Source organism: Panthera onca, chromosome C2 (genome assembly GCF_046562875.1).
Source record: "Panthera onca isolate mPanOnc1 chromosome C2, mPanOnc1 haplotype 2, whole genome shotgun sequence".
Classification (NCBI taxonomy): domain Eukaryota; kingdom Metazoa; phylum Chordata; class Mammalia; order Carnivora; family Felidae; genus Panthera; species Panthera onca.
In genome coordinates, this window is record NC_138347.1 from 149,395,908 (window position 1) to 149,411,133 (window position 15,226).

A 15,226-nucleotide genomic window follows, 5' to 3' on the forward strand; every position below is an offset into this window, starting at 1 on the left:
TTCCAAACGGGAAGTCGCATCAGTCAGCATGGCTGGCGTCCGCCTCGGTTGCTCGCTCATATGCGGAGTGTGGAGGTTTGAACTGAACCAGAAGTGAGTAGTAGAGACCGTGAGTTGGTAAGTGAAGGAGCAGTGGTCACGAGCTAGGATGTGTGCCAGATTTTGGAGATGATACGGTTATTAGTAAACATCTAACAATGCTGGTCAACCGAAGTATAATGGGGGCTACAAATCTGACTTTAAAGTTCATAGTAGCCACACGGAAAGGAGATTAGTTTTCGTAGTACATTTAATCAACAGACGGGTGGTGGAGGGCGAGATGGAGAGAGCGGAGGCGTCTGGCAGAGTGGGTACTTGGCATATAGTGAGTGGTAGTGAGCGTCCGAGGCTGGACTGTGGCCTGATTTCTGTGGGAGTTTCCACACGTTTGTTTTCCATTAGGACCTTCCCTTTCCGGTGGCCGAGTCAGTGGGAATCATTTAGACAGGCTCACCCTATGCCCTCCCTAGTCTCTACTGGGACAGAATTTATTGGGAGTTTATTACAAGGTGCTCCTCAGATTCTCTTGGCCACTCTTTTTTTTTCCTCCCCATCTCAATTATGTTTTCTAAATTATGTGGATTCATTTCCCTTTCTTTGTGTTAGAATATGAACCCACTGAGTTGTTCCTAGAGTGTATGTACCACATTCCATTTTTTAAATAGGGACTTCTGTATTTCTATAGATTATGGGCCGATTAGCCGGTGTTGTGTGTGAGTGATTGTGTGTGTGTGTGTGTGTGTGTGTGTGTGTGTGTGTAAAAGAGTCAGAAAACAAGGATCCAAAGCACTTGGGTAGTTGTCACCAATTGTGAGTCTGGATGGTTTGCTAATAAAGCACACGTTTTTGTGATTCAAGTTTCCATTTTTAATGGGGTCTTGAAAGGAGAAAGCAAAACCCCCGTGAGGCAACTGAGTATTTTTTTTGACAGGTTCTTGTGTCTTTATTTTATTCTTAAATATTTATTTCTGAGAGAGAGAGAGAGAGAGAGAGAGAGCGCGAGCGAGCTAGAGCGCACCCTGGGGAGGGGCAGAGAGGGAAACAGAAGATCTGAAGCAGGCGCTGCGCTGTGTGGCTAGAACTCCTGAATTGTGAGATCACGACCTGAGCCTAAGTCAGACTCTTTTTTAAAAAAAAAAAATAAATTTTTTTTAAATGTTTTTATTTATTTTTAATGTTTATTTATTTTTGAGACAGAGAGAGACAGAGCATGAATGGGGGAGGGTCAGAGAGAGGGAGACACAGAATTGAAGCAGGCTCCGGGCTCTGAGCTGTCAGCACAGGGGCCCGATGCGGGGCTCGAACTCACGGACCGCGAGATCGTGACCTGAGCCGAAGTCGGCGCTCAACCGACTGAGCCACCCAGGCGCCCCTGTTTTTATTTATTTTTGAGACAGAGAGAGACAGAGCATGAGCAGGGGAGGGGCAGAGAAAGAGAGGGAGACACAGGATCTGAAGCAGGCTCCAGGCTCCGAGCTGTCAACACAGAGCCTGACGTGGGGCTCGAACTCACGAACTGTGAGATCATGACCTGAGCCGAAGTCGGACGCTCAACCGACTGAGCCACCCAGGCGCCCCTACCTAAGTCAGACTCTTAACCAGCTGAGCCACCCAGGCACCCTTGCATCTTTATTATTGAGTTTGGAATTCACTCTTGTTTTGGTGCACAGGTATTCTCATGATCTAATGGAAATGTACATTTTAAGATCAGTATATTCACTGCAATGATTCTTCTTTTAATAGTCTGAGGGAATTGATACTAGGATTCACTAAGGATGGATATAATATATGATATACATCAGTAGGCTCCATGCCCAGTGTGGGGCTTGAACCCACGACCTGAGGTCAAGAGTTGGATGCTCTACTGACTGAGCCAGGCAGTCACCCCCACGAAGGATATATTTAAAAAGAAAATTGTAGAACCCTCTGAGAGTTCCTTTAAATATTGTAAAAGTAATACAGCATCATTATAGAAAATTTGTACAATATAGAAGAATGGGTAGAAGAAAAAAGGGCAGCATAGTTCCATCCAGTGAGACAGTCCTGTCCTGTTTTTTTTCATTCTAGTCTTTTTTACTATGAGTCCTGTTTCAATTTTAAAGTCATGGTATTACATAATTTTGTTTCTTGCCTTTTTCACTTAACATTATACTATCAATTTTTATGTTTAAAATTGTTTTCATGTTGGGCTAATATCTTGTCAGTTGATATATAATTTAACTATCATTGAGCCTTTGAATTATTTTTACTTGGTAAGGTTTTTTTTTTCTCCTTGAAAATGATTTATTTCATGATTATGAAAGTATCGTGTGCTCACTATTAGAAAGTAGAAAAGTAGAAAAAATTAAAATCACCAGCAGTTTCGGCTATTTTTAACTTTTAGTCATTTTGCTATGAATATTTCTTTTGTAATGTTATGTTTACACAAATACACAAAACTGTATTGCATGAGGTTTTTTTTTTTTAAAGACTGTATATTACCATTTTTGGGTGTCACCAGCCTTCATAACCATCATTTGTAATATCTGTATAGAATTCCACTAAATTCCACTATTAACCACTTCCCAATTGTGTGTTTAGGTTTTCTGAATAGATGCAGATTTTAACAACTTGTGAGTGTGTGTGTGTGAATGAATGCTGTTTTTATAGGTCCGTCTCACCCATGAAATTAAACACAAGAATATCGTAACTTTTCATGAATGGTATGAAACCAGCAATCATCTCTGGCTCGTGGTGGAACTCTGCACAGGTGAGTGTGTATAAGACATGTTACAAATACATCCATCTTAGGTAGCTTTGAAAAAACATGTAGGTTTTATTTTCCTTTTGTATTACAAATATAAGCACTTGATACTCTTGACTCAGTTGACTTACACATACATTGTTTGGATATTAGGGTAGGGTATAGAGCAAAGATGTTTGGTAAGAGGAAGACAAGTAAAATTCAATTTGGGGTTTACTTTGGAATAAAATACTACTAAGTCACCCACATAAAAATTTAGAAATATTTTTTTGTGATTAACTAATCAAACGAGTTTTCCCGATGAATAAAAATCAAGTATTTTAAGTCAAGTAGCTATCAGTTAGCTAATTAGTGTATAAAGTGATCATCTTTTTATTTTTATGAAAAGAGTACTTCGTGTTTATAAAAACTTAGGCAGTGTGAAAAAGTACAAAGATGACTCCACAAATACCACCTCCTAAACAATAGAGATAACTTGTTACAGCTCTTGCCTGATACAACTTTCTAGGGCTATGTTTAGGGAGAAGAATGACTAAATATATCACTGTTATCTGGGCTTTTAGTTTCAGTGTTTTCAGGGAAACAGTACCACTGTTAGTGTCTTCTATTTATATATTGAGTAATAAAAAAGGATCATTAAATATTAAGGTGTATTGTAATTTCTGGCTTTGAGTCTTTTGGCACTTATAATTTATAACACTGAACCATCAAATGGATTATTTGGAATAAGACCTTATTTGGATTTTATTTTTTTCTGAATCAATAGGAAAGGACTATGGTTTAATTACTTTCACAGCTGTATGCACTGTAGAGGTGATCAGGGAACTTTCCCTGTGTTAACTTTTTGCCTCAGCTATTCTTCTCCCCCACCATTGTTACAGCCTTACTGATGGATGCCTGTATTTGGAGTGGTTCCTTACCCACCCAAACAAAATAACCCCCCAAATACCTCCTACCTTAATCACCGTTCTGACTGAACTTTCAGATGCCAGCTAAGACTTTTCCTTTTTATGTTTTTAAAAGAGTTTTATTTATTTATTTGAGAGAGAGGACGTAGGTGTGCATGTGCGAGTCCGGGGGGCGGGACAAAGGGGAGACAGAGACAGAGAGACTTAAGCAGGTTCTGTGCCCAGCACAGAGCCCGATATGGGGTTCCATCTCACCACCGTGAGATCATGACCTGAGCTGAAATCAAGAGTGGGATGCTTAACCAACTGAGCCACCCAGGTGCCCCAAGACTTTTTTTTTTTTTTTTTTTTTTAAAGAGAAAGGAAAAGCATTTTATTTGAACCTAAGTTAGGACAGCTGCCTGGGATATGCAGTCTTCACAAAGAGTGCTCTGGGGAAGGAACATCATGTGCAGGATTACATAGGTTTCTCTGAACTTGGCTCCTCTTGGAATCTTGATGCTTTAAAAAAAAAAAAGTTTGTTTCCGGCACATAGATGGTAGAAATGTGACCGGGATCTTAGAGTATAGAGATGGTTTTCACAATGTGTTTGCCTTTGACGTTTAATTTCCTCAGTGATGTACATTGAAGGTGTTGATTTTCTGTTAAGGAAAGGCATCTTTTCTGCCATGCGGTACTTTGTAGAATGCGATCCACCTTTGCACAAGAGTAAATGTGGCTATGCTTTGCGTAATGTGCTTTAAATGCACAATTTGGGTTAGTATTGACCACTAATTTTTGCAGCTGTTCAACTCCTGTGGGATCTGGAGTTAGCAGTCACAGCATTAGAGGGATTCTCCCTTCATCCTGCCTGCTTACGTGTGGACCATTCTCCCAGCCCAAGCAGTCATTCTCTGGAAGCTGACTCTGGACAGTGGATATAGATTCTTCTTAGGGTGCTTGGTCCACTGTGTTCATTCACATGTATATTTCCCCTGCCAGTCTGTCCAGGTATACTGATTTGATCAGTTTTTAAAGCTCAGTATCTTCCTAGCATGGAACCTCCTGGGGGCATTGTGTCATGCTGGTGGGTTAAAATTGGTGGTTTTAATCAACCTGCAGGTGGTTCCCTAGAAATGGTGATTGCTCAAGATGAAAACCTCCCAGAAGATGTTGTGAGAGAATTTGGGGTTGACCTCATTGCTGGATTACATCATCTTCATCAACTTGGCATTCTCTTTTGTGACCTTTCTCCAGGCAAGGTAATTCATGGAAGTTTTGATTTCCTAACTGCTCTGTCTTAAGTTACAGTGCTTTCTCAAAGGTGTTTTTAATTTTAGACAGAATTTAGATAAAATGTAGAACATCTTGAAATTGACTTACTATTTTTAAAAAGCATAGTGCCATATTTTAGCTACCTTTTTAGCTACCTGTTGAAGTAGCTTTTAGAATGCAAATTCTCCCCTCCCTTCAGAGTCCTTTGAGTAATTATTATTGCTGCTGAGGTATATTGTGACTGATGAGCTCAGTTTATAAAATAAGATGCTTAGCTCTTAAATTGTGGTATCTGATTATGAGCCACTATTTTAGTTTGATGATGGCATTTTTGGCTTTGCTTGATTACTGGTATTATGGGTCAAATAGCTTCTTTTCTGGTAAAACTAATGATCTGTAACTAAGTGTGCTTTAGTGTAGTAGAGTCATGAAACCTGCTTAGTTTCAGAGTCACCGTTGACCCTAACGTTTAGAAATTGAGTGAACTTGGGCAAGTTACCCTTTTTCTCTCTCTCTGCCCTAGTAGCTTCTTTGTCTTTGATATGAAGACGGATTATGTACTACATTTAGGTGAAGCTTCTAGGACGTTTTCTGGTGCTTTCGTTCAATGGCATCTATTATTTATAAGTACGTATTCTTAGGGATTGTACTTGTTACTGGTTTGAGTTGCTACTTTTCCTTTGTTAAAATGTACATGATGAAATAAAAAGTTGAATATTTCCTTGTTAAACGTTATTATAGACCCTCTGTAAGATAACATATAAAAAATTCCATGAAAACTTTATAATGAGAAGTTCTCATTTGAAATAACTGTATATGTGCCTCAAGTCTACAACCACTTAACTGTGGTCCTAGCCCTGAAAGCAGCTGTAGACAATACTTAAATGAAAAGGTATAGCTTTGTTTCAATAAAACTTTATGGACACTGACATGTCAGTTACATATAATTTACACATATCAGGAAACTTATCTTATTTTGATGTTTGGCAACCACTTAGAAATTTAAAGACCACTCTTAGCTTATGCATATATAAAAACAAGTCCTGGCTGGGCTTTGGCCCAGTGGCTGTACAGCTCCCTGTGAGGGAGTTGTTTTAATGAAGTCTGGTGTTCTATGTAATCTAGGAAATTCACACTGCTTTGTAACATAACCTTTTCTTTTGAGCGGGGGTTGGCAGGGTCGGGCAGCACGACCAATTCTGTAAATGAAGTTTTATTGGAACCCATCTTTTTATTTATGTATTGTCAGTGGGCTGCAGAGTTGAGTATTTGGGACAAAGATCTTATGGCCTGCAAAGTCTAAAATGTTTATTAACTTAAAAAAAAAAAATTGCAAAGTGCTGACTCCTGCTGGGGGTTCTCAAAGTGTGCTCCCCAGACCAGCAGTATCAGCATTACTTGGGACTCACTCGAAATGCGGGTTCTTGGGCCCCCACCCAGACCTACTGAATCAGAAACTGGGGGTAGGGACTAGCACTTTATCTTAACAGGACCTACAGGGGATTTGGTGCTCAAAAAAATTTAAAAGCCACTGTTGTAGACTACCAGACATCCTTAGTATTTGTGACCAAAAATTAAGGGTAGACCTTAAATTGCTTTTAAAAACGAAGATCCACCTGACCTGTCGTGACTACCCAGAAATAGTTTTAATGGCCCTGGGGGACAAGATACAAGTAATAGACACTGGTGTGGTTTCACCATTCAGCTGGTAACTTCTCATCACAAATTGTGTGAGCACGTTTGAGCACTTATCACATGCCAGTCGTCGTTAAAAAAACAAAACAAAACAAAAAACCCTCCGTACGTATAACCTTAGTTAATCCTTAAAACAATCTGAAGGGCAGTAGTCTTTTTCCCATTATACAGGTAAAGAGACTGAGATTTCAAAGGTTAATAAGTTCTCCAGCTCAGGCTGCCAGTAAGTGGTGGATCTAGGCCTAGATCTTTACCTTTGCAACCCTAGTTTTGAACCCTTGAGTAAATAACACGGACAGGTGGGTCTTCACATCCTCCTCCAGCAGTCACCGAGGATCGGTGAGTCTCGATTGTTCCACATACATTGTTCTTCATCTTTCCCCAAAGCGTGTGGTTTTCCCCGCTATGGTTATCATGTGTTCATTGTCTACATCTGAGAATGGGCAGTTTAATGTTTAATTCTATTGTTAAAATGTTGGATGTATTTTTCTTTGGCTTCTTGTAAAATTGTATGCGTTTAATTTTTTGAGTTGGGATGAAGCCAGAAAGCCCATGCTCAGAGTTTTTCAGTGAGATTAGGGGAGGTCCTGAAGGAAGTACAAATGGAATTGGATTCTGAACACATTTTTTAATCTTCATAGATACTCTTGGAAGGGCCTGGCACATTGAAGTTCAGTAACTTTGGCTTGGCCAAAGTGGAAGGTGAAAATTTGGAAGAGTTCTTTGCTTTGGTGGCAGCAGAAGAAGGAGGAGGTGATAGTGGGGAGAATGCACTGAAGAAAACCATAAAAGGTCGAGTCAAAGGTATGTGGAAAGCTTACAGATCGGAACCCTAGTTGTGGGCTGCCCAAGTCGTGTGTTTAGGAGATGCTGTCCAGTCAAAATAATATATTTTTGCCATTTTTGACAGTCAAATAATATATTGAAAATAATAGTGAGGAGAAGAAGTCTGGATACGGGGATGGCTTTGCCCATGGCCTAATGGGTTTTGCATAGATCCAGTACCATGTGAGGTACAGGGAACCTCGAACAAACCTGCATCCTATCCTTGGCTTGCTAGGTCCCTGACCGCTCATTAGAACATAAGGATGGCCATGGTTTCCTGCTTTCTTCTGTATTCTCAGCACTTAGAACGGTGCCTGGCATACACTAGTGGCTCAACAGATAGTTTTTCAACATGGTTGAGTAGCTGATATTCTGAAATTAGGGAAGATTTTTAGGGTGAATTCTTGGGTGGTGATTTTTGCAGTGACATGGGATCTGGGAATCCCGGTGCTTGAGGAGAGATCGTGTGAAACAGTAATTCTTTCGTAATGTTCTCTATGTAAATCTGTTGTCGAACTTAACATGTTAATCATTTTTCTACATTGTCTTTTTACATTCGCTTATGAAGGTAGGGACTTCGTATTCATTTGTTCATTAGTACATCCATTGATTCGTGTGAAACACATTGCATAAATCAACAAAAATTTAGGCATGTTCTAGATACTGGAAATACGAATGTGAACAAAGGTAAAAATCCCTGGCCTAACTGAACTTGCATTTCTAGGTGAGGAAGAGAGACAGATGTTCACAGTTAACACATATTAATGATGCACCGGTTAAGTGTTGGGCGGGGTACTCGGGCATATTGGGGGTCTTGCTTAGATTTGCTTTCTCAGGATCTGGCAAAAGTAAAGGCAAATAGGTCTTCTGTACGTGTTTGGTGAATGAGATGAATGTATGCATGAAATGTGATTGTCTAGCCAAAATGTCACATAGGAGAACTTTAAAACCTGAGGACACATGAGGCTGCTGCTGTGGCCGCAGTGGGCCCTTGAGATAGTATTTGCTGGAAGGCTTACCTTGGTAGAATTTTATTTTCCAGATGGTTGATGATTGCTCGCTTCATGGAAAGAACATTCTCACTGGAAGATGGGAGGGTTTTAGGTAGAGTTTTGGTGGGTGTTCTGCAAGTGGCCTGCTGTGTGACTTGGGAGATGTTAGGGGACCCTCTAAGCTTTTGATTTCTCTCATCAGCAAATAAGGGAACTTGCTAGCTCGAGAATTTGCTACATATTTTACTTTTTACAATTTATTTGGGGGGGGGGGAAGAGAGAGAGAGAGAGAGAGAGAGAGAGAGAGAGAGAGAGAGAGAAAATCCCCATCAGGGTCCTCGCTGTCAGTGCAGAGCCTGAAGTGGGGCTTGAACTCACGAACCGCGAGATCTTAACCTGAGCCGAAATCAAGAGTCAGACGCTCAACTGACTGAGCCACCCAGTGCCCTAAGAATCTGTAATTTCCATCTTGTACTAAACTTAGGGTAAAGTGTATGTGGCACACCTTAGTGCTAATCATGAAATATTTCCTGTTCTTTGGATCCATGGTAGGATTGTATCTTCTCCCTGCCAAAGCTAAGGAAATGTGAGCAGGAGTGATGAGTTTCTTGGAGGTGGGAGTTTTCAGAGCCCGTGTGCAGTGTGCATTCTTTCCCTGTCTTGGTGATGGAGGTGGCATGTCTTGAGATGCAGCCTCTCTCAGCCTGGCTCTTTGAGTGACTGTGAGGGTCTGAGCCCAGGGGCTGACCCGTGGTTGACATGTAGTTTGAGTAATAAATAAACATTTGTTGGTAAGCCAGTGGGAATTTGGGATGTTAATGCTGTATAACCCTATTCTAGTCAAAATATTATAATCAGAGGTTCTTTTGATTAAGTTGTTAACTTAAAAGAACATACAGAATTGTGCCACACCTCTAACTCAAGTGGATTTCCCAAACCTGTTTGTATTCTTACGTATCCTTGTAAATGAAACCTTAAAATCAGAAAACTTTAAAAAAGGTGAAATGTACATGAAGGTGTGTTTTCTTCCTGTTTTTTGTTTTTTTTTTTTGGCCTTACCAGGTCTTTTGGTCTTTTGTAGGCAGGTTTGTTTTTGGGATTGTTAAAAATGCCTAACAACGTTGTTCTTTATACTTTCAGGATCTCTTACATATACAGCACCTGAAATTTTAAGGGGTACTGACTTCTCCATCACCAGTGACCTCTGGTCTTTGGGCTGTCTGCTTTATGAAATGTTTTCAGGTGATTACTTTCTGGTACAGTTTAAATCAGAGCTGGGCACACACAAGAAGATTAAATCTGTAGTTTGTGAGTATTTATCCTGGAAGACATGAAAACTAGCTTTTCTAAATTTTTATATATACTGGTTTTGGCTTGCTTCCCTCTGTATTCCTCCTGTATGCTTGGTGTCTAGGCATATGTCTAGAACCTTTCATATCTATGTCAAGGAACTGTTGACATACAGGTATTTTTCATGATAATCATTTGGAATGTTAACATGTGCCTACTTATTAAAAACTGTGATTATTAGTAGAAATTCTTGTAAAGGTACCTGTGCCTGTGAATTATTCAGATGTGTCCATTGGCCCATACAGCCCTTAGATAATGGTCCACACATAATTAGCATCTTCGTTAGGATGATACGTTTTGAATTACAGAAATAGGAAAATATACAGACAGTGTGCCTCGTCTGTACCAGGCATTCAATAAGTAGTTATTGCTATATATATTTTTTTCCTGTAAGTTGTGTAGTCCTAAACTATAGTTGAGATTTATTTAGAATTATAGGTTGGTAATAGCAAACTATTGTTTAATTTTACAATTTTTCATGTAATTTCAGGAAGACCTCCATTCTTCTCAGAAAGTTTTTCAGAATTAATTGAAAAGATTTTTTATGCAGATCCTTTGCCACCTTTTCCAAAAGGTAGGAGTTTTGGGCACCTGGGTGACCCAATTGGTTAAGTGTCCAACTTTGGCTCAGATCATGACCTTATGGTTCGTTGGTTTGAGCCCCACATTGGACTCTGTGCTGACAGCTCAGAGTCTGGAGCCTGCTTTGAATTCTTTGTCTCCCTCTCTCTATGCCTCTTCCCTGCTTGTGTGCATGCTCTCTCAAAAATAAACATTTAAAAAAACAAACCAAAACGTAGGTTTTTTTTTTTTTTATTATAAATGCAGTTAGTTTACATCTGACACTATAAATGTACACTGTTACCCAAAGTCTGTTTTTGATTCCTAACCCCCAAATTTACATTTTATAAATAGTCCCAAGTTGATATTTTTAGAAATGTTAGCATTCCCTTTGCCTTCTTAAGATAATGAAAAAAAGCACTACTAATAGGTTTCTTCATTTAATTATTTTGTGCTCCTATATCAACAGAAGTCTGGTATAAAGATTTTAAAAACTCAAACTTTTGTGTTTCTTGTGAATGTACTATTTACTTACTTTGTACTCATGTTCCTTGTATTTATTTCTGTTTAGTGTTCGAGTAGGGATAAGTCAGGCATTTGTCAGCTCTTTCCTCGATGAATCAGGATGCCCCTGACAAGTTTTTAAAGACTTTAAACTAGATATAGTTTTAGTGTCTTAAAATGATTGGAACTTTAATCAAATGGATTTTGATATAACAATCCACCACTAACAATTTTAAGGCAAGACAAAGAAAAAAAACCAAAAGGCCCAAACATAGCATAGGAAAACACTTTAGTATATACCACAAGAAAAGTGAATCTTAAGATACACAAATGAAAACAGAACTTGATGAGGAAAACTTTTTAGAACTAATTAATGGAAAAACTGGGAATACAGAATTCTTTCAAGATTTCAAGGGTCATCCTAAATGAAAAAGCCAAAATGTTACTTTGAAAATAGTCTATACTTCTTAAAATAAAACTGCTTACTTTTTCTTTAACTTAAGAATGGTTGATTTCTATAAAATCTATTTCCTGTAATGATGACTTTGGATTATTGTTTTTGTTTTGAATACTAGAAGTATTGATTATTGTTTTGTCATTTAAAGATTTTTAGGCAGGGAACAGAAATCTGAAAATACAGGTGTCAAAGATCTGGTCAGGATACGTCTGGTGGCCCACACTTAATTAGGGATCTTCATCAGACTGTGGCTATCGTGCCCAATAGTGCCCTCTGTTGGATGTCTTTGTCCACTGTCTTCGGGGCCACTTGTATCCACAGCCTGATAATTTGTGGTATATTCTAATTTAAAAAGAGCTAACATTTACAGACTATTGGAATTGGACAGTGTCATAATATTGTGACATTATTTTCCTGTTAAAAATCTTTAAAAGAGAGAGGGGGAGAAAAGAGGGATTGCAAGTATTCTTATCACCATACATTATAAAGCCAAGTTGGTCAAATTAAGAATGCCTCAGAAAATGAGGCATAATTAAAAGTTGAGACAAGGATGTGAATTTGTCAGCCTGGTGATCCTGGCCAGGCTTATTCAGTAAAGAGAAAGTGTAGAGGTTAGTCCAAATTTAGTTTTTGAGATTCATGTTTTTTATGGTCTAGGAAAAAATGTTTTTTATTTTTATGCCCATTCCTCACCCCCATTAAATGGAGGTTATAATTGTTAATGGATTCAGTGTTCTCTTAAATGTGTGCTCAGATACTATCACTCTAAAGTTTATGCACGGCATATATTCATGTACTTACCACTTTTTTTTTTTTTCTTTTTGGGTATCAATTTGTGTATAGATTCTTCTCTTCCTAAAGCTTCTTCAGATTTTATTAATTTGCTTGATGGTTTACTTCAAAAAGATCCTCAGAAAAGGTATGTATGGATAGTATTTTGATATGAATGAGAAGAATCTTTTTCTCCTTTCATGTACTTCTAAAATAGTACTGTTCTTAATATACACAGAACTTTTAAAATTACCTCTTTAAAAAAATATGAATTTACATTAAGAGTGTTTTCTATTTGCAGGTTTTTTTTTTTAAGTTCTTATTTTAGGGCTGCCTGGGTGGCTTAGTCGGTTGAGTGTCCAACTGTTTATTTCGGCTCGGGTCACGATCCTGGGGTTATGGGATTAGCCCTGTGTCAAGCAAGCTCTGTGCCGAGCGTGGATCCTGTTTGAATTCCCCCTCTCTCCCTCCCTCCCCCTCTCCTCTTCTCTCCCTCCGTCCCTCCCCGCCCCCCCCCCCCCCACTTGTGCTTTTGCTCTGTCTGAAAAAAAAAATTTAGGGGCCCCTGGGTGTCTCGGTTGGTTAAGCGTCCGACTTCAGCTCAGGTCACGATCTCGCAGTTCGTGGGTTCGAGCCCCATGTTGGGCTCTGTGCTGACAGCTCAGAGCCTGGAGCCTGCTTCGGATTCTGTGTCTCCTTCTCTCTCTGCCCCTCCCTTGCTTGTGTTCTCTCTCTCTCTCAAAAACAAACATTAAAAAATTAAAAAAAAATTCATTGCAGTTAGTTAACATCTAGTGTAATGTTAAGTGTACAGTAGAGTGATTCAGCACTTCCGTACGTCACCTGGTGCTCATCACGACAGGTGCCATCCTCAGTCCCCATCGCCTAGTTAACCGAGCTCTCCTCTCGTAACCATCAGTGTGTGTTCTGTAGTTAAGAACCTGGTTTGTCTCTCTATCTCTGTTTGCAAGGATTTTTAATCATGAGGAAGGTTTAAAGTCCATTTCTCCTTCAATGTATTAAATAGTTGCCTAATTGGTTGACAGATTTCCTTGTAACTTCTTAAGTCCAAGAAGGGCATTGTTTTTCATTGTCGATTTCAGGCTAAGTCTGTCTTACACTCTTGAACTAGGGATGATACTGTCAAGATACAGTTACTCTAATAACTGCTGAGTGGTATTTTAATATGATGTGTTTTTATGATAATCCTGTCACAATGAGAGTGCCGAGTGAGAGGCCAATAGGCACAGCTTGAATTTTCTGGGTTGCAGTAATGGCAGCAAATGAGAAGCCACTGTGGCATGGGGTTGTAGAAGGCAGGTGAGGAGTCCGGAGCGGGTCTCCCTGGGTTAGCAGACAAGAACCATTGGTTTCTAGCTCAGATTGTCACTAGGTATCTGGGGCGTAGGGGTGGTTTAGGCAAGTGTTTGGGGTCTCTGCGTCAGGGTGTAAAACGAAGAGTCAATTTAATGTAACATAGGAAATCACCCATTCTCCAGCTTCGTTAAATATAGAAAAAAAGCGCAGAAGGAATTGCTAATTCCCCTTATGCTTACAATGGGATACTCTCAGGATTAGCGTTATTTTGCTCTAGTCTTCCAGATGCCTTTTGATAGGGTACACATCTACTTGATTTGCGATGGGTATCCACATGCCCACATATTTATATCCCTATATTGTATATACTTGTTTGCATAAATGATACTGCTCTATAACCTAGTTCTGTCCACTTCTGTCCCTTTTATTTACTTTTTGACAGCGAGAGAGAGCACACAAGCACAAACAGGGGAGGGGCAGAAAGAGGAGAGAGAATCCCAGGCAGGCTCAGTGGTGTCAGTGCAGAGCCCGTCGTGGGGCTCAAACTCAAGAACCATGAGATCATGACCTGAGCCCAAATCAAGAGTCAGAAGGTTAGCTGACTGAGTGATTGAGCCACCCAGGCACCCTGAGAGTACTTCCTTTTGGTTTTTATTTTTTTTTTTAAATGTGTGTTTATTTTTGTGAGCGAGTGAGCAGGGGAGGGGTAGAGAGAGACGGAGAGAGAGAATATCAAGCAGACTCCACATTGTCAGTACAGAGCCTGATGAGGGGCTCAAACTCACAAACTCTGAGATCATGACTTGAGCTGATATCAAGAGTGGGACGCTTAACTGACTGAGCCACCCAGGCGCCCCTAGAGTACTTCTTGACTTGGAATATCACGTACACTGGTACAGTAAATACCCTTTTGTGTATTTGTTATTGTTCCTTTAGGCAGTCACCTCCTTGGAGTTTTCTGACAGTGGGGTTGGTGGCCAGAGGCTTAGAACATGAAACAATTTGGTGCATTTGTTACCTGCTTGGAATGTGTGCTGGCGTAGCACCTCCAGAGAGCCCCTTCCCTCCCAGTATTACCTACATCAGACTTTGTTGACCTTCTACGTTTTTGCTAAGCTGACAAAAAAGAAATTTTGCTTCATTGGCAATTTTTATTTCTCTGTTCATGTTTTTTAGGAGCCCTTTGTGAAAAAGGGATATTATATGTGATTACAGATACCTTCTGTTTCAATTTTGATCAAAGTAATTTTTATTTCAATAGGCATTTTGAACAGTCCAGTTTTCTTTATTTTGAAATTTTAGTCAGGCTTAGCCATTCTGAGTCCGACGATTAAAACTAGAAGCCTACTCTATTAATAGTAAAAATTAATGCTTTGCAAGTGAGTCTGGCTTTTAGGTACAGCCTAAAGTCTTTAAAAAAATTTTTATTTAAAAAAAAAAAATTTATTTTAGAGAGAGTTCACTGCACCAGTGGGGGGAAAGGGCAGAGGCTGGGGGTGGTGAGGGGGCAGAGAAGGAGAATCCCAAGCAGGCTCCATGCTCCTTGTGGATCCTGACGTGGAACCAGACGTGGGACCTGATCCCATGACCCTGGGATCGTGACCTGAGCTGATATCAGGAGTCAGATGCCCAGCTGACTGCACCACCCAGGCACCCCAGCCAGCGTCAGGTCATTTTAACGTGGACAAAGTAGCTGGATAACATTTGATTCCTACACAGACGCGTGACTGTGTAAAATTGTGAGGTTGATTTTCTTGTTTATTTCTGAATGAAATTCTAAAAGTGAAGTCCCAAAAATGAAAGTCATGA

General features: G+C 39.7%; 1 protein-coding gene across 15 annotated transcripts in view; it reads left to right on the plus strand.

Moving 5' to 3' along the window:
- Window positions 1–15,226, plus strand: part of ULK4 (unc-51 like kinase 4) — a 577,302-nt gene that overhangs the window by 8,446 nt on the left and 553,630 nt on the right. For all 15 annotated transcript variants that reach the window (XR_013549925.2, XR_013549926.2, XR_013549927.2 and 12 more), the window contains exons 3-8: window positions 2,689–2,788; window positions 4,793–4,932; window positions 7,282–7,444; window positions 9,598–9,699; window positions 10,298–10,381; window positions 12,173–12,248. Coding sequence is in view for 12 of the 15 variants with exons in the window: in XM_078432438.2 (XP_078288564.2) it covers window positions 2,689–2,788; window positions 4,793–4,932; window positions 7,282–7,444; window positions 9,598–9,699; window positions 10,298–10,381; window positions 12,173–12,248 (665 nt within the window). In the remaining 3 variants the exon portion in view is untranslated. The remainder of the gene's footprint in view (window positions 1–2,688; window positions 2,789–4,792; window positions 4,933–7,281; window positions 7,445–9,597; window positions 9,700–10,297; window positions 10,382–12,172; window positions 12,249–15,226) is intronic.